The 22,638-nt window shown below is 39.5% G+C and overlaps 1 protein-coding gene across 2 annotated transcripts; it reads left to right on the forward strand.

Moving 5' to 3' along the window:
- Positions 1-13,363, forward strand: RCN2 (reticulocalbin 2). Of its 2 annotated transcripts, none has more exons than XM_075160425.1 (7): positions 1-231; positions 416-521; positions 3,382-3,578; positions 6,117-6,218; positions 7,407-7,503; positions 9,474-9,616; positions 12,557-13,363. In XM_075160425.1, exons 1-7 carry the CDS (start codon positions 115-117, stop codon positions 12,707-12,709), a joined length of 915 nt encoding a protein of 304 aa, XP_075016526.1. In that variant the 5' UTR covers positions 1-114; the 3' UTR covers positions 12,710-13,363. The 2 variants fall into 2 exon arrangements, with proteins under 2 accessions (XP_075016526.1, XP_075016525.1); XM_075160424.1 differs by having other exon boundaries at positions 95-231; positions 6,105-6,218.
- The last annotated feature ends 9,275 nt before the right edge of the window (positions 13,364-22,638 follow it).

Below are 22,638 nucleotides of genomic sequence, written 5' to 3' on the forward strand. Positions count from 1 at the left end.
CGGGGCCGACCCTCCGCGCCGGCGGCCTCCCCGCGCCCCCCGCCGCCGCTCGGCCCGCCCCTCCGCAGCCCCTTTCCCCGCCCCTCGCCGCGGGTCCCCTCCTCGGCGGGCGAGATGCGGCGGCGGCCGCTGCTGCTGGCGCTGGGCCTGGCCCTGGCCCTGGCGGCGCTGGGCGCGGCGCACGGACAGCACCGCGCCGACTACGACCGGGAGGCGCTGCTGGGCGGACAGGTGGGCGGCGGCGCCCCGCGGCCCGCGCTGGCGGGGGAGCGCGGGGGGCGGGCGGGAGCGGGCCGACCGCGCCGCTTCCCGCCGGCGAGGCCGCGGGGTGGGCGCTTTGCCGGGCGCCGCCGGGCTGGGAAGGCTCCGAGGCGTCCGGGGGCGGCGGGCTGACGCGCGGTTCCCTCTGCCGCAGGAGGAGGCGGACGAGTACGCGCGGCTCAGCCCGGAAGAGCAGCAGCGGCGGCTGAGGGCCATTGTGAAGAAGATCGACTCGGACGCGGACGGCCTCCTCACCAAGGGTAACGGCGGGCGCGCCCCGGCACCGCGCTGGCCTGGGAACCGCGGGCGTTGCGTGCCCCGGAGCCGAGCTGGTGGCACGCGTGGGGGTTTAAGCGGGCGGGGACTGGGCTTTGTCCGTGTCCCGGGTCTGGCCCAGCGCCCTCGGAGGAGGAAGAGATACGCTCTCCCCGTGACACAGCCGGTGACTCTTACGCTGTGGAGAATCTCCATGAAAAAGATAACGACCCTCTCGCACAGTGCGTCAGAAATACCAAAAGGCTTTATGCAGAGGATATGTCAGTCCCTAAGATTTCTGTTTTACACGATGAAAGAGGTGAGGGCCATCGGGAGCACACAGTGAGTTAACACGGGTGAGAGAGCAATACTTGCAAATACCAGCTTTGCACTTGTACCTGCTCCCTGCACGTCTGAAGCCACTTGGAATCAAGCGGATTTCTCTGTTTGAAACCCTGTTTGTGCAACTCAGAGAGCAAGTTTAATAGGCAAAGAGAGTACCCTGCAGCCATAATACTACATATATGCGCTTCAATACCTGGTGACACTAAGTGACACTGAGGAATCATATAATCATTTCATCACAATATAGTATCAAATGTCTCTTCTCAGGCAGGTTTTTGTCAGTCAAACTTGTGAACTCCACGGTAAACTCAGGCCTTTTCAGTATATCATCATGACGCTTTTTTAATTTAATTTTTAAAATCATTATGAAAATGTATTTTGGTTGCTTTGCTGTGATTTTGACAACACATCAAAAGTCTCTCACGTGCACACACAGAGAGGAAGTAGAATCCTTGTTCAAACGCCAGAACAGTGATATTTCATTAACATGATATTAAACATGCAGGAAGCTTTCTAGGTGAGAGGACAAAATGTGGTTTTAAAGACAAGATCAACTGTATCTCTCGAATATCTTTCACTTTGTATGCGGAAACTAATCAACTGCACACTTATTTCAGTGTTCCTGCATCTGACTCTGTAGAGGTGAGATATATAACTTGGGCGGGATGGCTAATCCCTGTAATAAACAACAAGCCGTTCACAACGTGAAGGCTATAAGGGAAGAGGTCTATTTTAAAGTGTAGAAATTCCACCCTTACTCCATCCTCATGGTATATATTGCATCTGGTTCTCAGCTGAACCAGAAACTTGCCTTCCCCCCACTTCCCAAAGGAAAACTCACAGTGGAATGTGTTTTGACACTAAGAAACTTACGGTATCGAAGCTTTTTCAGCTCAGTTATTTCTCAGTGTATTGCAAAACACTCTGAGAACTTATTCCTTATTAGTGGCGCCTGTCTTTGCAGGCTAACAGTGAGAGAAGATGTGATCTATTAATACTGCTTCTCTAATGTCAGAGCATTAAGTATTTCTGATTAATGGCACTGGACATTATGTGTTCAGATGGCTGTGCCTCGTGCCTTAAATGCTGGGAAATAAACCATACTATAAATTATATGTTACCCATCTTTAAGAAATCATGTTGCAGTTTCTTTTAAGGCAGTGCTGGTTTTGTGGACAAGCCTTGGTGGTTACAAAAGGTGGCATGCACGCCTCCACATGTTCAGTCAATTCACAGAATCTGTTATAAAGTCGGTTCCTTTGGTAATGCAAATTCAGTATTCAAAATACATTTTTAAAAATCTCTTGCTGCTTTTCAAAGATATTTAAATAAACCTAGTAAAGTTGTGTTGACACTTCTGCCAAGGAGGATAGAATAAGATACTTTAGTACTTACAAAATGCTGTAAGATTTTTCTACACCAAAGTAGTAATTTCTGTAGGATTTTATTAGTCATCATGACTCCTCAGAGCAGGATTTCAGTTGAGTTGATTTAGCTATATAATTTTGCAATGCAGAAGTTGTCATCTTCCCCTTCCAGGCACCTGAAACAATACTGAGAGAATATGTTCTCCCAATCTTCTTTAAATGAAGTAACTTTAATGTATTTGTGTGAATTCATGTGTATATTAAGCTTTATTTCTTTTAGCCATGTTTCTATAAAAACAAGTAGCTTAAAAGCATTTCCAAAATATATAAGACTTGATTTCAGCCCCAAGTAAAGGGAAAATATCTGTTAATATTTTATTTCGGGTAATTAAAGCAATGGCAGTGAGTTTAGTTTTATTTCAGTTTGTGGATTTTTCAAAAGAAATCCAAAACTGATAGGAACAATGTTTTTTGGGGTACAAGGTTATGTCTGTCTAAACCATATTCAGCATCATTTTTATAATGCTCTGAAGAAAAAAAAAAGGTGAAAAGGTGCCACACTGTTGGTTGGTTTCAGATTTGAAAAGACATGGCCACATAATCATTTCAAGCTGACATAAATATGTCAGCAGACACCAAAATGGGCAGACTTCTTGCTTTGCTTGTTCGGGTCCCAGTGAGCTGAATAAGGGTACTTTCTCAGCTGAAAACTAAGAATCTTCCTTCTTACGGCATAAGTTTTGAGTGATCCGGTTCACTATGCAGCTGTATGAATTCTATCTGTAATCATTTTTTCCTACTACTTCCCATGCATATCAGGGAGGGATGCATCACACCATCACACTTTTTCTGGCAGCACCAATATAAGCCAGATTAAAGTAACCATGTAACTCTAGCCTAAGGGTATCAATGGGGAAATAGTACTACGAAAGAAGAACTGAAGGCTGTAGCTGTGATCTATTCCCTCGTTCAGTTAGCTTGAAAAAAGCCATAGCATAGAGGAAACAGATTGTTTTGCTTTAACTAACCTCTTGCCTATATGTTTACATCTGAATTGCAGAGTATATTCCAGACTGAACAGACCTGTGATATCTTTATGTTTTTCTAGTGCAGATGATTCTGATTTTTTTTATTTTTTTTATGATTTTCACAGATGAGCTGAGTTCCTGGATACAGCAGTCTTTTAAACATTATGTTACGCAAGAAGCTAAGCAACACTTCAACGACTATGACAAAGATGGTGATGGATTAGTGTCTTGGAAGGAGTATAATATGCAAATGTATGATCGTGTAATTGATTTTGATGAGAACACTGTCCTGGAGGATCAAGAAGAAGAATCATTTCGACAGGTAAAATGTTTCAGCATCAGTTTCTGTAAGCTGTTGGCAAAAGGCAGCAATGTTTGTTTATTGTGATGGAACAAGATGGGTAGAGAAACTGTAGCATCTGGCACATGTTTTAACACTTTCATCTATCTGAGATAGGGGAGTAATTAAAGGAAAGTAATGGAGTATTAAAGCTGCTACCAAAAAAACAAAGACAGAATGAGATTGTACCTCCTGAGTATATTTTGCTAGCTAAGTGGAGTGTAAGCCTATTGACAGTCTTATCACAGAGCACAATCTCCAGCCATCGTCTTAAAACAAGATGGCAATCTATTAGATTAGGTCTGTAGCCTAACCAGTGTCCTGCCTTCAGCGGGGGCCAGTACCCCTGGTGTTGGAGGTAAAGGAAACCCTTGTACTCTTTACCCTCCTTTATTGCACTGTTCTATCTGCCTTTTCAGTTATTTCTCAAGTACCCAGTGTGGGGTATAAATATTGCCTGCTTTAACATTTTCTGTCCATTAGAGACCCACAGAGAAAGCAATAGCAGCGCAGACATTTTTAGCAATCAAAATGCAACTCTGATACCTAAAACGGGATGTATAAACAACAGAAGCTATGGATTAATCTCATATGAAAGCAAATACTCAAGAGTGGAAAGGAAAGAGGCAAGAGAGGCAGGGAGGTTCACCAAGAATCACCACATAGCAAAACTTGTTTCCTTTACATGTTTGTAAGTACCTGTAAATATTTCCCAAAAAGAGAATAAGTGAGTTTTTAGACTATTCTAGCCTGAGGTTTTTTTTCTGTAAGGATTGCTTTCGCTGCTTTTAGTAAAGTAGTAGTAGATAATACAGGATGTTGGCAGAAGTGAAGCTAAATTAGACAATGGGCAGGGGATTTTACACACTGAAGAAACAAACTGTAAAGCTTTGAAGGTCACTTAACTGAATAATTACATAGCTTTTAAATAAAACAAGACTTTAAATGGAACTACCAGTCAAAATACTGATCCCATGTTTGAGATACTGCCATCATAGATATATATGCTGAGCTAGAACTCCTACTCACTTATTTATGGTATACTGTATTTGACTGCTTGCTAGGTTTTCCTGCTTGCTGACTTTCTCAACATATATTGTAAAGAGCAAAATTAGCAGCATTGTACAAGCATCATATGTCAGCCATCTTCAGCATTTTCCTTACTTTTAGAAATGAGTGATCCTGCTCTAATCAAAATGGAAGAGTTAGACTATGGTATTGATTTAGAATTGACATCAAGTAAACATATGAATTTACCAGAAGGTGGCAGCCTTGTTCATCACTTCTCAAAAAACACTGGAAAATAGACTTTTTCCCTCAATAGTTCAAGTTTATGTTACAGTCTAATGCTTTCTGTAGTCAGTCCTTCTGAATTGTCTTCCTTCCTGTTTAAACTCTCAGCTAAGGTCAGCTTTTCTCTAAGAGTACATTTAATTATTTTGCAGAATAATTAAGATCTTATAATTATACTTTATTTGTTACATGTTATGCTCTGTATTAATCAGGTTAGCCTAATTTTGAGAGAAGTGTCAATAAATGGAATATAAACTAAGTAGTACAATTTCAAATGGTTATTTTTAAAGTATTTGTGATCTCTGGTTTGCTGGCCACTCCCTTATCCAGATCAGAGTCACACTCATAGCACAACACACTTAATCATGGGATTCCAAAATTTTTACAGCTCACATCACATGCACTTTGAGTAGAGACCAGTTATCAATGGTGTGGGTCTTTATTTTGTCTAAAGAGACTGTACAAAATGAAACAAGAAAAAAAAAATTTTCACATTTGGAATACGGAAACAGGAAGTGCAAGACATCCAGAAATAAGAACTTGCCTGCTTATTGTGGTTATTATTTATCTTTAAAAGGCATGCTAATATTTATACTTAAAACTAGTTAGAGAAGTGACTTTGCTTTGAAATATGTTCAGATGTAGTGGACAACAGTCTTGTATTAAAGGAATTTGTCTAATCCTTCAGCATTTAAAATGGCTTCAGAAAAGACATTTTACATATATGGTATTTCAAGACCTTCTTTGAACTACAAACAGCCCTTGGTATAAATGAGATCTAGATCCAGAAGGTAAAATGTCCTTAAAATGTAGATTTTGGAATTTGCAATGGCTACCATTAATTATAATCATTGTACTCCACTAGGTTAGTTTGGGAATTGTGACTTTTAGAAGAGGAAGCATGTATAAAGACAAGAATTCTTGGTCTTTTCATTATCTCCCTTTTGTGTTTTTGAAGCCTTGGCTAAGAGAGTGTTTTAAATGTCTCCTTAAATTGAAACAAAGGAAGTTTTTGTGCGATACTTGGAATAAAACTACCTTTATTAAAAGTGCTGTTCTTGTTGCTCTGGATGAGCTCTTTTTAGTGAAAATATAACATTAGTGTAATACAAGAAGGTAATGTGAAACAATTAATATTCTAATGAGCTTACAGCCAGCTACTATAATGCTGTTTTTCCTTTTCATTAAGTGCTCTAACTAAATCTATTTTCTAAGCTTCATTTAAAGGAGAAAAAACGTTTTGAAAAAGCTAATAGAGATGATGCTCCTGATCTAAATGTGGATGAATTTGTTGCTTTTGAACATCCTGAAGAAGTGGAATATATGACGGTAAGATTTAGGAGGGTATCTTTATCAGCCTGCGTATACAGATGCAACATCTTTTTAATGCATGTGCTCAGTCCCAGAACTACAGGAAGCGTGCTTTTGAGCTGTTACGTGTATTGCTTTTACAGACCAAATTAAAAATCAGATCGTGTGTTGTGGATCCAGTGCTGGAGTTCAGGAACTGGAGCAGTAGCTCAGTGCTTTTCTTTGAAACCTGTTTCAAGAACTATTACTGCACAACTGTCCCAAACTTTTGGGATTGGACTGACATAGCTCTGTCTAAACTCTGTTAGGTTGGAAATACATCAGTGAGATTTTAGCTTGAGGAAGTTTCATGCCTAGTTGAGAGTTCAGTTCTAGTTACGGGGACTTAACAGGAAAGATTTCTTTGCACAGGAAAAGGTCAAGTGCCAGTTACTCTCACTTTGCTTAAAGTGACACAATGCCAAAAAAGAGCATCCAAGCCTGTCTGAAGCTTTAATATTGACTATAGTATGGTCAGAGTTTGGGGGATGATTATTTCAGCCAGGAAATGTCATTGGTCATCTGTTTCATCACTGCTGTGACTGTTGGTGTCATTCCAGCTCAGTGTGGACAGCTGACTCCAGTTAAAAGTACATTGGTGCTTTTCTGCAGTAGAGCCTTCAGTTTTGGCTATCTGATGCTGCAGAGCCAACTGCCAGGAGGAGCGCCATGCAAACACAGCCTCTGTTTGTGTTGGCATAACTGTTGATTATGGACAAACAAGAAAAGACAGAACTACAAGAACAGGCACGCTGGCTTCACAGGACCAAAAGACCAACCAGTTTTCCTAACAATTTCGTAAAGTTGCAAAAATGCAAATGAGTGAATACATCACATGAAAAAAGAAAAGTCAGATGAGATGATACAGCTTTGTACAAATTCATGTTTATCAGCTTGTGTAGTTTAGAATTATGTTGAAGGATTCACCTTTCAGATTTGGTTTTCATAAAACCTGACATGCTAAACTCTTAAGAGCAGATCTGTTTTGTTGCACAGGAACCAATTACTGCACTAGTCTGCATAAAACAGAAAAGCAGATTTGAATTGAGCGCGTCTTTGCTTTAAAGAATACCTTATTGCTCTAAAATGATTTATTGCTGTTTCTCTTGATTACAAGATGCTAGTTTTTCACAAATTGATGTTTTGCTTTTTGTATGTATGCAAAAGGACTTTGTCATTCAGGAGGCCTTAGAAGAACATGATAAAGATGGTGATGGATTTGTTAGCCTGGAAGAATTCCTTGGTGATTACAGAAGAGACCCAAGTAAGGAAAAAGGGCAGGGCCATGAAAGAAGGAACTGCACAAAAGCTTTTGGAATGGGGTGAATTGTATGCACCTTTATTTTCAGCTTTTTACATCTCCACCTACAGGCTCTGAGTAACATTATCCTGTGTTTTAGAATAATTCAGTTTCCTGGTACTGGGCATAGTAGGTTGTTATTTCAGTCTGCCCTGTATGTATTTGGCAGTAGAGTTTGCAGATAGCCCCATTCCACTGTTTCCTTGCAAGTTACTTCTTTTCCTAAAGACTGAAGCATATTCCTCATCACTAGGTATGCAGCTGAAATAAGATGCAGTTTTGCTAACTGAACACATCTGCGAAACCAGCCAGCATGAATGTAAGGTTAAACTTTCCTGGTCTTTATCAGTTGAAGAAGGCAGCTGTCAGCCTTGCTTTAGAAGGATTGAAGCTGTGTGTGTTTTAAGAGAGGTGCAGGGGAAATGTAAGGAATCCATTCACTGTACCAGATATCGAAAGCCTATCTGCTTTCACTGTTCGTGGTTTTTTTTTCCACTCTTGCCCTTCCTTAAACTTGCTCTATTCCTTCTTTAACAAGAAAAAGGACATTCACCTGGTGTTGATCAATACTTTTCTCTAGCTATGTTGCTAATAGATAAATATTTTATTTGTATTTGATTTGCTACAAGATAGGGCAAATAAGTCCTCCAGTTCCAAAAAGACCAGTAGCTTGAGGCATGTGGAAGGTCTGCTTGGTCCTAAGGAGTGCTAATTCTTAAGTGTAGACTAGCATCCTAGCTGGGGAAAATGTTTAAGCCACATGAGGATATGGAGAAATAGGGGAATAGTCAGTTTTTCTTCACTCCAATCAACCATCTAGAATTTCACCTTTTATTACCATCTTTCTTTGCCAGAGCCATCAAAAACAATGTATCTCTCATGCAACTACAGGTTCTTTATCTTTTTCCTGCTCTGACTTGAAAAAAGCTTTTCCAAGCCAGTCTATCCGAAGTTGTTAGAAAGGAGGGAAATTGTTGCTAGGGTCCTTGCAGTAGTAGAGAAGATAATAGCTTTGTCATTAAAACTTTTTAGCAAGAATTCAGAATCAGCCATAATTGTAGAAGCTACTTCAGCTTTTCTCCAAATGGCCACCTCTTCTGCAGTGTTCCTGGAGCACACTTTAAAATGACTAATAAACTGCATGGTAGGCCTTGTTTCATAATTATCTTGTGGTTTTGGGCAACAGTGTATGGTGAACTGTGACATTAAGGGATAATCTACTTGTAAACTAGATGTCAGAAAGGAAGAGGAGAGACTTCACTCTTTTTCTTCTTTTATAATGGAAACCTAATTATTTTTAAACTGTTACTTATTTGCTTGTGATGTCAACAACGTTTGACTTCCATAAGGTTTAGGAAGCCTTAATATCTGTTCATGCTTGTCTACAATGTTTATCAATGGTGAAAGATCAGTTTGATGAATTGCTTCTAAATTTCTTGAAGAGTTAGAGACAAGTTTAAGATTGCTGGCTAGGTTGCAGGATGCAATACCAGTGCATAGGGTAAGTATAAATCGAGTATACAAATAAACAAATAAATAAAACCAGTAAATGGAAACCATCTACTTGGCAGCACATTCAATATAAAGTATGCTTTCTCCACTATCAATTTGGGTAATTATGGATATATTAAAATAAACAGTTCAGTTGATGGTAATCCTTGACTTTAATGTCCACTTAGTTTAACTGTAAAGTTACAATCTTAATATTACCTTAGCTTTAAATTCTGTTTTAATCTATACAAGTATGTTTTTCATATGTAGACAGATGCATTTATTTAATCTGTTGGGACTGGTCTGTAAGGCTTGTCTTTGTATAGTGAAATCACTTTTATGTTATGTTTTATGAGATTAAGTGAATTTGCTTAGGAGAAAAGGTGAAAACATCTGCTTTAAGGTAAAGAGTGACTTTAAACTTGACAAATGTGTCTTACTAGCTGCAAGGGAAGATCCAGAATGGATACTTGTTGAGAAGGATCGGTTTGTGAATGACTATGACAAGGATAATGATGGAAAACTCGACCCTCAAGAGCTGTTGTCTTGGATAGTACCTAATAATCAGGGTATTGCGCAAGAGGAGGTATGTGTTTTGACTGCTGTTTAGATTTTAATTAATGCAGTAGAATTCTGAAAGTATCACAACAAAATGATAGATGCATTCAGATTTACCAGACATGGTAAATGAAAAAGAATGCTTTAGTAGATCTTTGCATATATTTTTAGTCTTTTCATTTTGACAAAGAGTGCATGTCCTTTAACTGCATTAGGCAAACTTGAAGTTCCTATTAATTGTATGAATATTTGTAAATTAACAAAGTGCTTTTCTACATGTTTAAATAGGTTATCTAGTTTGATTTAATCAGGTTTTTTTTTAGTTATTGTAGGGAAATCTAATGAGATATACTACTAAAAGAAGCTGTTACATACTGACAGCGTAATTTTGAAAACAAAAATTGGTCGTGATTCTTCTAACTGGATAAATCACCATAATTTGTAGAACTAAAAACTTGTCCTTTCATAAGTAGAAGAAAATGGAAGTATTCTATGATTCAAGATGCTGTAATGCAAATTTTGATGATGATAATTAAAATGGTTTAATCAGGGGTAGAATGCTGTAATAGGTTTAAATGGATTCTCATTTTAGCTGTCTTTAGTTTATTTTTTTGTAGAAGGCAGTAGAAGCACTGAGTGTTCCAGAACAACCTATTTTAGTAAGCAGACTTTACAGTCGTCATCTGCAGTAGAGAGGATTTCTGCCTTCCTGCTAGTAAATTTTTATCTTAATTTGTCCAAATCTCTTTCCTTTGCACTGGAGGATTTTGGTGTTCAGAATGGCAGGACCAACAGGTCTTCCCATGCCTCAGTAATTCCTGGTGAAGACAGGAGATGCTTTGTGTCAAACGGCACAGCCCATCTGCTGTGTTGGACCATCTCATTACTGAGGTCCCACCTCTTCCTTTTTCAGCTCTCTTGGTGACAGAAAAAGCAGTGTGGCTAGCACGCAGCACTGGGTGCTCACGTATCGAACCTTGTAGGAAGCTAAGCTGTTAAATTGCTCTAGTAGTATTTTTCTAAATGTGGATCTGTAAGCCTTTGCATGGACTTTTTTTAACATCTGACTCTTGAGGGTGGTTGGTTCTTACTTCACAGCAACAATACTGTTCTAACTGACATGAATTCTGTGTGGTGCTGAGTCTATTCATACCTATGTTGGTTTGCTTGGTTGGTTTTTTTTTTTTTTGCAGTTCTTCACTATTCATTCTAATTTTAGCTTACGGCAAGGCCATGCTGTAGTAATAGCCCAGTTCTGCAAGAAATCAGTTTTTTTATTTATTTCTCTAATGTGCTATTTTTTTTCTTCAGTTAATAAAAGAGCTTAGCAAGCTCATCAATCCTAAAGAGATCGACTTAAGTCATAAACTGCTGTTTGAAAGCTGAATGTTGCAGTTTCATTTTGGCATTGCAAAATGACTTGAGAAACCTGGTAGCTAAATAACATAAAAATAGAAAAATTACTATACGTTCCATTCCCAGGATTGATATGTGTTTACCAAGATGTTTGTCTTAATAATCTTTTAGCTTTTGCCATGCAGAGTGCTTTTAAAATCTGCTTGGCTGACGTTAGTCCCTGTTATTTTCTTCAGTCCTTTTTGGTGATATAGTCAGCTTAAATGTAAGTAATATTTAATTTTTAAAAAAAGTCACTAAGCGGTTATATTGAGCCAAACCAATCAGAAAAAGTAGGAACAGAAGGATTCTCTAAATCATTGTATTTGTAGATGTTTAGCAAATAAAAACAAAAAACATGTAATACTAGGACTCCTTTATTTCTCAGAAATAATAGGTGCAATAGAGCTGCTGTACTAGCTTGTTAGCTTTGAGCTATGTAATACTTGTGAATAAGCTCCAACTAAAATATTCTGCAATTGGTTTTCTGTTTTACTGCTGTTTCCCTCCATTTATAATATATAAATAAGCAAAAATCTGAGAATTGTTTTAACTTGCAGTTTCATTTGACGTTGTCATGATTTAGTATTTAAAAGTTTTTTCAGAAAAACAAGCTTTTGCTTTCAGGAAATGAGGGAAAACATGAATTGCTACCCAAAGTTGAAGTTCCTATGCACAGATGGCTTATCTCGTCCACTGTTGGAGGTAGAAAACCCTTTTTCACGGTGGACATCAAATACTTTCCAGTTAGATTTTAATGAATTATAGCCATGGAGCATTTTTGCGAATCATAAATAGATACAGAATATCCAGCTGCAAATCTCTATCCCTACTTTCTTTTTTTTTTTAACATGCATGTATGATGGAAAAGTGAGTCTCCACAGGTTCAGGAAATAAAAAATGGCTTAGCAGTAGACACCTCCAGAATTGAAGGCAAGAGTGCCTGCAGCTTAACCTGTAAACGATGCTTCTCTTGTCAGACACAGGGTAAATATGTGACTGAGAGATAACAGGTGCACGCTTCTGAAAGAGAATGCTCAACTTGAAGACTGTATTGGCTCAAATCCTAGTTGAGGTCCCACACATCGAGAACTTGCTATTATGGCTGTCATTCAGTGGCTGAATGTCCAGAGGAGCCCTCTGAAAACAGGGGTCTCTAGCTGACATGCTAAGCTTGCATTTTCTGCAGTTCATACACTAAAGACGTGGATCCTCGTGAAATCCACTCGCCTGTGGATTTCAAGGACTACGAGTGCTTCCAGAAATATGATTAATCTTTGCTGGTTTAATACTGTCTTCCACCCTCAAAGTAAAGCTATGGGTTTGACATTGATTTGTTGCTTTAAAATTGATAGTGAGGGTAGAGATTTGATATTACGATTTTGCCACCAAATAAAATAGGCAAAGGGAAACAAACCGAGGAAGGAAAGGCTCTGTTCTGAATGTAAATTCTTGTCTAGCTTGTTACAAATAATGGTCTTGTGGCAGGACTTTGACAAAGCCATTCCAAAAGCATTATTTATAAATGCTCATACCTATTAACTGTGCACATGGTGTTTCATTTATTTTAAAGGCTCTGCACCTTATTGAAGAAATGGATTTGAATGATGATAAAAAGCTTTCTGAAGCAGAAATTCTTAAGAACCAGGATTTGTTTCTTAACAGTGAAGCAACGGATTATGGTAGGCAGCTTCACGATGAACGTTTCTACCATGAAGAGCTTTAGATTATTTATTTTGTAATCTGTTTTTCTTCCCTTTCTTTCATTTGGAGCTTTTGTTAAAAGTACCCATCAGCTATGTTGCAAGCTTTATGCTGTAATTACAGTACACTAATGTTTGTGTAAATAATTTGCATTCAAAATTTAATTGCCCTCCTGCAGACTTCCTTGGGCCTCTTCTAGCCTTCAAAATTAATCTTAAATACTTACTTCCAAAATTATATAGCATTGGGAAATAAATTACTTCAGGGGTAGTACTGTATTGTGAAGAGTTGTTCTACTGTACTTGAAGAAAATGGAGAATCTAAATGATTCTGAAAGAATGCAAAACATAGTAACGGAGAGACTACTATTTTTTCGAATCAGTTTAGTTAGGGTGGGGAGTGGGGAAGACGGGGGGATGTTTAGAGTCAGTATTAACTGTGTTTTATTTAATACGTTTGGAGAAACACTTAGATAAATGCCTCAATTGTTTAAGAGGTTTCTACTTAATTTTAAATGGTTTCTATACTGTTTTATTGTATCATAAAACTTGCTATTTTTACATCTATAGACAATAATTGTTTTTAATGTACAATTCTACAGCATTAGCAATACAATGGTATTTTGCAGTGTTAAGACCGTCTTCATTTGTTGGATTAAAACTTAAAATATTCTGTCTTTCTGTGTTTTGTCCATTTATTACTTGCTGTGGGTCACCCGTAGCTACTCCTTGAAATGTGAACAATGTACAATGGCAACATTCTTAGCTTGTATAAAGCAAAGACACATCATCTCATCTAGATGCTAAAGAAGATTCAAAAAAAGCGAAGTGTGCATTTAGCATTTTCTGGACAAGTTTGCAAAAGCAATTGTGGTGTGGTTTTTTTTTTTATTTGGGATATATGGAACTCTAAAGCATCAAGGCATTACATAATATTTGTAGTAATAACCTCTAAAAGTTAACTTGGGTTGAAAGCTCCACAATAACCATTCATAAAAGTAAGTACTGTCCCATTATATGATTGTTTGAAATAGTCTGAAACGTTAATGGCACGACAGATTCAATTTAGGAAAGTACATATATTCGCTTTTTATCTCCTAGAAAGTCACAGAAATTAGCTGAGTATTCTAAACAAAGACAAAGCCTCGCAGAATAGATTGTGTAGAGTGTATTAGGGTTTTTTTAATTCCTAGGTAACTAACTCCTGTAATGCTCTTGCAATGTTCTTCTTGACGAACGTTTTCCTTCCTCCCGACTCTTTTTTATTTAGTAAAAGCAACTAGTTCTGCCTTGCTTTTTCCCAATATACCACTCTTAATTATTCTCAGAACCAACAGGAAATTCCTTTCGACATAAGTGTTGAAGTATCACCATTAGAAGGCTAGCAATTTTGATTCAGAACAAAACTACATATACTTTTACTGTATTTTTTTAGATATCATAGTGATAGCAATTCAAAACGCTTTTTCAATTTTAGTGGTTGGGGTTTTTTCAACCCGTATTTGTTTATTTCCGTTCCTGGGAATGTGAGTACAGCTATTGCCATGCTGGTGGTGGGATCCGATTTAAAAAAAAAAAAAAAAAAGGTCTAATTAAATCCAGTGTGTCCAGGAACATTAAAGAAGTTGTTGTCACCTTTGTTGGTTAAAAATATACCAAAGTTGCCCATTTGTTATTATTCTTTATGGCATTTTTAAAGAAATCCTAATGACAGATTCAACTGCATACTCAGTATTAAAAACGTTGTCATCAACTTGAAAATTCAACTTGCAAAACAAGGATAAAGAATGCCTTTGGAAGGATGCCTCTGTCCTTTGCTCTTTGACTCAGGTCAAAGTCATTTGCTGGATGGCAATAATTTGCATAAACCAAGAATAAGAAGAGGTATAGCAAGACTAGTAAAATACCGAACAGCATAGCATTTATACAGTCCACATCTCGGAGTTGGTGCCAAACATCCAATTTATTGCTTATTTTAATATTTCTGTAAGCAGATCATGTTAGGTATTATTAGAGCTTAGCTGACTGTAAGATAGAACTACAGCTTTCATCGCTTTGCAGCTCTTAACGTAATTTTATGGGCACAGAAAACTAGTACTTCAAAAGGAAACAATATAATTGTTAATGTAACTGAAATGCGGATTTGGAGAAGTGCTAAACTCAATCCTTTAATAATGTTGATTCTGTTGAACGTTTCTGTAATTCCTAGAGTAAATTAATGTAGACTTCTTTTGAGTTCTGATAATGTTTTTAAAATTAGGCTGCTTTCACTTTAGGATTAGAAGCCTCATAGTGCTTTCACAATCTTATAAAGATTTGTGGCTTTTGATAGTTTAAATGTAGTGTTCAGGTTGCCCAAATTGGGAATCCACCACTTAACATTCAGTGGTGTCTATCCAAATATTCCACAGGAGAGTAGCTCCGGGATTTTCAGGGTTATGCATTGACAGAGTCCCTTACCTAGCATTTTGTAACTGTACTGAGAAAAAGTGCAGTGAAGCAAAGTATCTCTTAGAACTTTCGCCCATTTCACTGTAGACAGAAATTAAATAGAAACTTCAGTTTTAATGAGTCAGAGCAGAGATTTTCAGCATTCCCGCGTGGCATAATTTATTCTATATATTTGTAGAAGGAACAACTGGTACTGAATTTGGGATTACCAGAGCCTGCAAAGTAACACACAGAGTAACCCAGGTTAGCCTAGTCTTTAAGTTTCCTGTTGGCCCTCTTTGCAGAAAATTCAGAGTTTCTCTGTTTGGTGAAGGCTGAGAGCAGTGTCTGGTAGCTGCCTCCCCTCTGCCAGGTTTGACAGAAGGTTTTCCACAACATCCAAACTTTAGCTGTAACCACATGTGCTCAAACTTGAAGACATTCTGGAACAAAGGATTGTGTCTTGCGCTGTTGTTCTGTCGTGTAAAACTGATGTTTTGTTTTGAAAAAACCTCCAACCACTGTATCCTGCAGATCAAATAGACCTCGTAGAGGCATACTAAATAGTCCTATTCTTCCTCACATGTCTCTATGTCTACTCCAGCAACACACGCAGCAGAGACTACTCTGATAGCCAAGACGACAGGCTGAAGAACCAGGGGGCTGTTTCTGCCTGGTTTCATGGGGACATAATACTTTGGCAGCCTCTCTGTGTTCCTGTCTGTCCCACCGCTATTGGAACTTTGATTCTTTTATCATTTTCTCACCAATCACAAACCTCACCAAACAAATAAAAACAGGCTGTAGGGATACTTCAGAAAGCAAGAGCAGATTCAGCTATGTTACATTTCATCCCGGTATCCCCTTCTGAAGTATCAGACTTTATCCTGTCAAACAGCGCAACTTCTACCTGCAGAAGTTCTATGAGCACAGTTCAGGTTATGGTCAGCTGGAACAGCTCAAAACAGCCAGTCCGAAAAAAGCCAAGAAGATCTAACTTAAAATTGAAACCTTAGCTTTGACTTAGAAGAACAAAAAGAGAGATGGTGAAGGTTAAGTATCACATTGCCAATACACTGTGGTTTGAGGTGAAGAGGCATCCTACCTCAGCACGTTGTACTGAAGGTCTCTGGCCTGTTACATCTGATCTCACTGTGTAAGCAGTACATGCAGAATACTACAAATTCAAATATTAAAGCTGGTAAAAGCTGGTGATAACCACCCAGGCTTCTTAGAGAGAGACTGAGCGTTCTTGTTGGCAAGGTAACCTCATCCTCATCCTCAAAATTAGTTATCCCTGATTCAAGGGCAGTCCCCAGCTCTGTAGGAATATGCATTAGGACGATTCTTTGGACGATGTCCAAGTGACAGAGACTTTCAGAGCAACAAATACTAGCTAAACTCAATGAAGAGAACAAAATTCCTCTGCTTGTTCCAAAATCCTTCCATTTATAAAATCAAGGATCTAGCAAAATTTGATTTCTAAACAAACATTGCATGTAAAAACGTCAGGTGAACAGGGCAAAGGGAGAATAATATGACAGCAAGTAGGTGAAGTATCAATATTACGGAGCTTAGATTTGCAAAGTTTTCCAGAACACAAAGCAGCTCATACCTTTAGTATCTACAAAAACACATCCTTCCGAAAGCACAGCTCATCTCAAGGAAAGTGGATGGGTGACAGAACAAGCAAAATTACATTGCTGGTATAAACAAGCCAGACTTCTCAGAGGTGCACAGCGGAGCAACAACAGGCAACAGTCACAAGTTCCAGCAAGGGAAATTCTGACTAGATGAAAATTTCACAGGAGGGGTGGTTAAGCACCGAAACAGGCCCATAGAGGCGGTGGAAGAATTTCCACCCTGGAGATAGTCAGAGCTCAAAAACGTCCTGGGCAATGTGATCCACCTTTGAAGTTAGCCCTGCTTGGAGCAGGAGATTGAAGTGGAGACTTGCCTTGCACAGACCAGGAGGCAGAAATAATCCTGTTTAAAGTGATCCTATCTAAACCATTTGGCAACGTGTGTTTATTTTTCTATATATTTTAAGTTATTTTGAGTATGCAGCATTTCCAACTACAAGCTATCCTTTCCTCCTCTGTCTTAAGACAGAGCTTGCTAGAATTAACAAGAAAAACCTCTCAGAAGGTGAACACTGATCTCAGTGTTGGTTTTAAGGTAGAAGTCATTCTTGTTATAACACGTATATTATACGTATCTACAAATATACAGAGGGTGGTGCCCGATGTGAAGTGCTTTGTGCCCTTCTCACAAGAAGAAAAGTCACAAAGGGTAATGCCACAAGACTTTGGTCCTTAAAGCAGAATCCTTTGTGCTGCATAAATGCTGCTCACATGGATGTGTACCAACGTCTCTGAATGGAGGCGTAAGGAAATACTCGTTCATGAAGAATGTTATTTTACCAGCCCCACTGATCTATCAAAGCAAAAAGGAAGAAGTTGAAAAAACAACCCACAAGGAATTCACTATAAATGAAGAAAAAGGTAAATTGTTTTGATAAAACCAGTAACAAACCTTTCTTTCGACAGTAACAACAGTGGAACAACTGACCAATGATAAACATCAGGCATAACCACTTTCCTAGCTGAAGTGTGCTTCAGCTGATCAGTATTTCTGGCATTTCAGGTTTGCAAAAAGCACAAATGCTACAAACGCTTCCACCGGTTCCCTGTTCCTCTTTCCAGCTATCGTGGTAGAAGCATGTGGCAAAATATCTGAGTACGTGTTGTCTCAAACAGGTAGAGGATTACAGTGCTAATTGAGACTAAATAACTCATTTGTCTGAACTGTGTAAGTTATGTTTTGTTTGGAAATTAAAACAACTACACTTTAATGTTTCAGACTGTTTACAGTAATGAACATGCAAATAATTTATCTAGAAAAGTTTTGCTTTTTGAAGATTTTTTAAAATATCTTTCAGATGTCCACTGTTGACTTGCTACAGTTTTGCATTTGTACTCAGAAAAAAAATGATAAAACAATTGGTGATGTTTCTAAATGAGCAAATACGCAGAATATTTGCTAAAACATGCTGAAGGAATCTAAACTGTTGCCTCCCATGATGCTACACAATTCACTGTATTACTAAAGAAGGGACATTTTGTACAGAGGCAGACCTGCTGGAGATGGTATATTTTGGAGAAAGGTCCAATGGTTTGAGATCAACTAAAAATGCCATGATTTTTTCACAAAACATAGCGGCGTCTTTGCAAATGCCAGTCTGAACAGCTGTTGCCTATGTGCATACCCCCTGTAGTCGCAATCAGGTAAGATTATTTTTTTTGCAAAGCATATCCTAAACTTCTGTCTAATGTTTCTGTGAACTTGAAGCCTGCTTTCTTTCCAGAATTGCAGTACTGAAAGAGTCCTTTATGAGAAGTGGAAACTGCTTCAGCACTGAAGCATTGCCTACTTGGCTAATGAATATGCAGTACTTGCAAATGAACACTTATTTCCTTTGAATTAATGGAAGGGAGAAAGCAAGTGTGTTGGTAAAACACAAAAGATGTCAGAGAAATAAAAAGTATCTTTCTGCAGGTACCTGAAGTCATAACAGGAAGGGGAGATAGAAACCCAAATCTTTTCATTTTCTCTTTCACAAGGTGGTTATACTTCTCTCCAAAGAACTACCAGATACTGTTCGTGTTAATCAAGCCTCCTGTGACATTGCACTTTCCCACGATTTCTCTTCTCCTTTTTTTGTCTTTGAAACACTTTTAGGGGTAAGGGTGGTAGCTAACCATGTTTAAACACGTACCAGGCACAAAAAGACCCCACATTTCTGTGATACGAACAATAATTTTAGGATATACAGAGTATCATGATGTTAATTTTAAGGAAATCCATTCACGTTCTTCATAATTACGGCAAAGACTACCATTATCTTTCTCTTGGGTAAAACATCAGGGACTGGGTCCACCTTTCAGTGAAGGCCTCTATCGGAAACTGCTATGAAACGCTAGGTACTGGTTAAAGATGTAGTCTATGCAATTAATCTTTATGTTAGTTGTCTTTTACTGAAGCAAAACGCCACCGGGACAGTCTTGCACTGTGAAACAGTGCTTTTGGAAGGATGTTCAAATAGTTCCTTCTAAAAGAAGCAAAGGGAGGGTGTTTCAGAGCCGAACAGAGCTCTGTCGTAGGGTCTGGAGCATATTGAATCAGCTTTCAGCCAGCAGCCATCGATGGGTTCAGAGGAGTTGTAACAAATCGAGCCAGATGCTCGGAGGCTGCCGCTTCTGTTTCCATGGGAACAGAGATTGGCTCCTCACAGAAGGCAAGGTGATTTAAAAATTTTTAAATTGGCACGATTGTGGATAATTTGAAAGCCCCTAACATTTCTCGCACTGAAATTTGGATAGCTATTTGTATGGAAATAGAAACGGCAGGCGCAGCTAACCAGCTAAAACGCGTGTATATTTTAGCTGTGGTTTTCCTCTGCAAGTGGTTTCATTGCCTTCAAAGCTCTAGGCTTTAGGACTCAGTAGGACACCCGAGGCTGGAGTGTTTTAATTTTGAACATGACTGTATCACAGCAATCGTTGTGAGGCCGTATCTCTTAGATGTAATTGTTATAAAGGCTTTGAAGGACTTTAGAAGTGCCTTCTATTCTCCATTTTCATTTCACAAACAATGATTCCAAGGGACCACAATAGTTTTCAAAAATACAACCAGCTTAATACCTGAATTATCTGAGTATTCAGCATCTCTTTATATACTGCCTTAATACTTTTCATAGACTCCCTCATCCTGTTTCTACGTAGACTAAAAGGTTTATTGTCTACTCCATCAAACTACCCAAAATCAGAAACATTAACTGTGAAGAATGTCTTGCTTGAAGCCCTGGATGAGCGCAACCCTGTTTGTAGACACTATTTTCATGTTTTAACTACTGTCAGGTCCAAACTTGCCACCCAAATCCCTAATAAAAACCTTTGCTCAAAGCCGTATATAGCTAATAAAAATGAAATGAAACTTCCATTCTGATGCACGCCAAAATTTGAGGGTTTTTAATATGAACTTTTTTTTAAAAAATCAGACTTTTCATCACTTTCCACTACAGAACAGATTCAAATGGTACATTCTGCTGCCAAACAATTTAATTACTGGGAAAAAAACCCCAATACTCTGGCCTGGAGACTGACTCTTGGCCTTATCAAACAGAAAACCTGATTTTAACCTTTCAGAGCAGCGGTGGGAAGGGAGCTGCAGTGGCTGTTGGGGAAGTGTTCCACTTAAGGCTTGTTACTGACACTTCTGAATTTTTGAGTGGAGCTGTATGCAAAGATTAGATGAAAAGCCACGTTAAAAGGGTGAGGAAGGGGAGATGAAAGGCCCTGCAGCTTTCCAAAGCATCCAGCCTGTCAATAACCAAATAAACGAACAAGTGGCTGATCACTTGTCATTGCCACCCTAGTCCCACTCACTACAGTGACAACAGTCTAAACCCCTTGCCCACTGAGAATGCTTCTGTTTGGCACAAATGTATCTATATAACTGTTTTGTAGGGGAAAATGTCATGAAGTTCAAGGTGGTTTCAGTAGATGGTATTATAATAGTTAGTAGCGTAGCAAGGTTCATTGATTTTGCTCCCCTTCCCTCAGCCCCGCAGAGCTCCCTCCCGGGCTCAGCCTTTCCAGCTTTCGTACAACTCAGGCCGCTCACATCAAAATATTAACCCAGTCACGAGATGCAGCATTTAAGAACTGGAAGCCGTGTTGTCTTGTTCCTATTTAGAGGATTGTTTTAGGAAGATTTCTTCTCCAAGTGCAGCATTCATCATGAGAGTTTTACAAAAAACTCGCAAGCCTATCCCGATACATTTGGTTGGGAAAGGGACAAAGATGAGTTTCTGGAGCGGTCAGGAGCCTGGGGTGTCTTTTAAGTAAGACAGCTATTGGGAACTGCCGTTTCTGGGTACTATTTCAATCTCTGCTAAACGAGACAAGCTTACAATAAGTAATTGCATCCTACAAACCAGATATTGTAGTAGACCAGCTCAGTATAAATTTAGCAGATGCCCACTGCAAGGTATTTAGGTATATCTTGGTGCTTTGGCTTACGGGAGAAAAGGAAAACGATCCTATACCAGTTTCCTTGAAGCCATTCCCAGCCCGTGCAGCGGGGAGGTACACCCAGGGCTCTGCAGAGAGCTATTTGCCAGCTGCAGAGACACGCTTTTATACCTTGGCCAAGCAGAGGCGGTGCTGCTGCGTGCAGAGGAAATAAGCAGCGCGGGGTTAGGGATCCCGTGCCCGGTGCTGGCGCGGCTGGCTGACAACGCATTCCTAGCACCTCGGCAGCTGCAAAGCACAACCACCTGGAGGAGACCCCTCGTCAGCATCCCACTAACCCCGTCCCAGGCTTTCACCTCTAGCACTGACATATTTGCCAGGACCATTTGCTATAGGTTTCACTTTCGTCAGCTGAACATTGAGATCATTTTCTCCCTCTTCCAGAGCCCTGCAAAGCCCAACTACCCCTGCAAGGCAGAGCACCCTCTGGACATAATCCAGCAACACTGGGACGCGTGAGCAGTGATGGCTCCAAACCAAGTGTCTGTCCAACCGCTCTGCTTCATCAGAGCCAGGGGCTACGACTCTCACCAGCTACTTTCCGATTGCTCATCAAAATACCAGAACGAGGAACACGGTTGGTCTAGGCTCTTCTGCAGCCAACGGTAAGAGATAAACTCATCCAAAGCTAACTGCCTGTGCTTATGGTATATAGAGAGGCATCCCTGGCTGCTCCTAAGGGAGGTGACTGTGCTACACCAGAACTGCTGGGTGGGACAGACGCAGGCACAGAGCTCAGCGTGAGATTCAATCAAATAATTGGCTTTTTGGTTGGAGGCCAAACGAAAAATAATGAGAAAGTAGCATATCGTTTTGAGAGCAAAAATGCACTCGATGCATTTTTATGAGCCCCAACAGTCACAAAGCTATCCATTTCAAAACAAAGCTGTAATTTGGAAATAGTAAGAGGAAACATTTAGTTTTAGAAAGACTGAGATAAAACATTCTTAAAAAGATTCTTTTTCTTTTGCTTACGGATCAAGTATTATGACTAGTGCCCATGCCCTCAAACTACATTTTTTTAGGGAATTTTCCCTTCTGGAAGAAAGCTTCTCTCATTCCTCCTCAGCACCCTCTGCGAGTGACTCCTCACAATTCTCCTTCTCCCCCTCTCACGCAATGATGCTTTTTTCCTGCTGCTCATGACAATCAAAGCAGTTTCTGGCCCTGCACACCTCTGGCCCTGCAAACTCTCTTTTTTGCCCTCCTTCGCTGGCACTTCACGTTCCCTTTCAAAGTCTCTACACATTCCCTGTCTTCTTCAGGCCACCAGGAAGGAAACTTGCCAATTTTCTAAAATACCAGCTACAAATTGCTCGTGGAGTGACTGCTGATAACTCCAGCCACCAACTGCTGCAGATCTCTCTGAGCAGATCTCTGTGCCCCGCCGGAGCTCGGGGAAGTTGCGGGACTTCCTCACCACTAAA

The sequence above is a fragment of the Calonectris borealis genome, chromosome 11 (genome assembly GCF_964195595.1).
Source record: "Calonectris borealis chromosome 11, bCalBor7.hap1.2, whole genome shotgun sequence".
NCBI classification, from domain to species: domain Eukaryota; kingdom Metazoa; phylum Chordata; class Aves; order Procellariiformes; family Procellariidae; genus Calonectris; species Calonectris borealis.

Coding starts and splice junctions, on each gene's coding strand:
- RCN2 (XM_075160424.1), top strand. CDS start 115: ATGCGGCGGCGGCCGCTGCTGCTGGCGCTGGGCCTGGCCCTGGCCCTG. Junction 3,579..6,104: donor AAGAAGAATCATTTCGACAG/GTAAAATGTTTC, acceptor CTATTTTCTAAG/CTTCATTTAAAGGAGAAAAA. Junction 9,617..12,556: donor AGGGTATTGCGCAAGAGGAG/GTATGTGTTTTG, acceptor TTTATTTTAAAG/GCTCTGCACCTTATTGAAGA.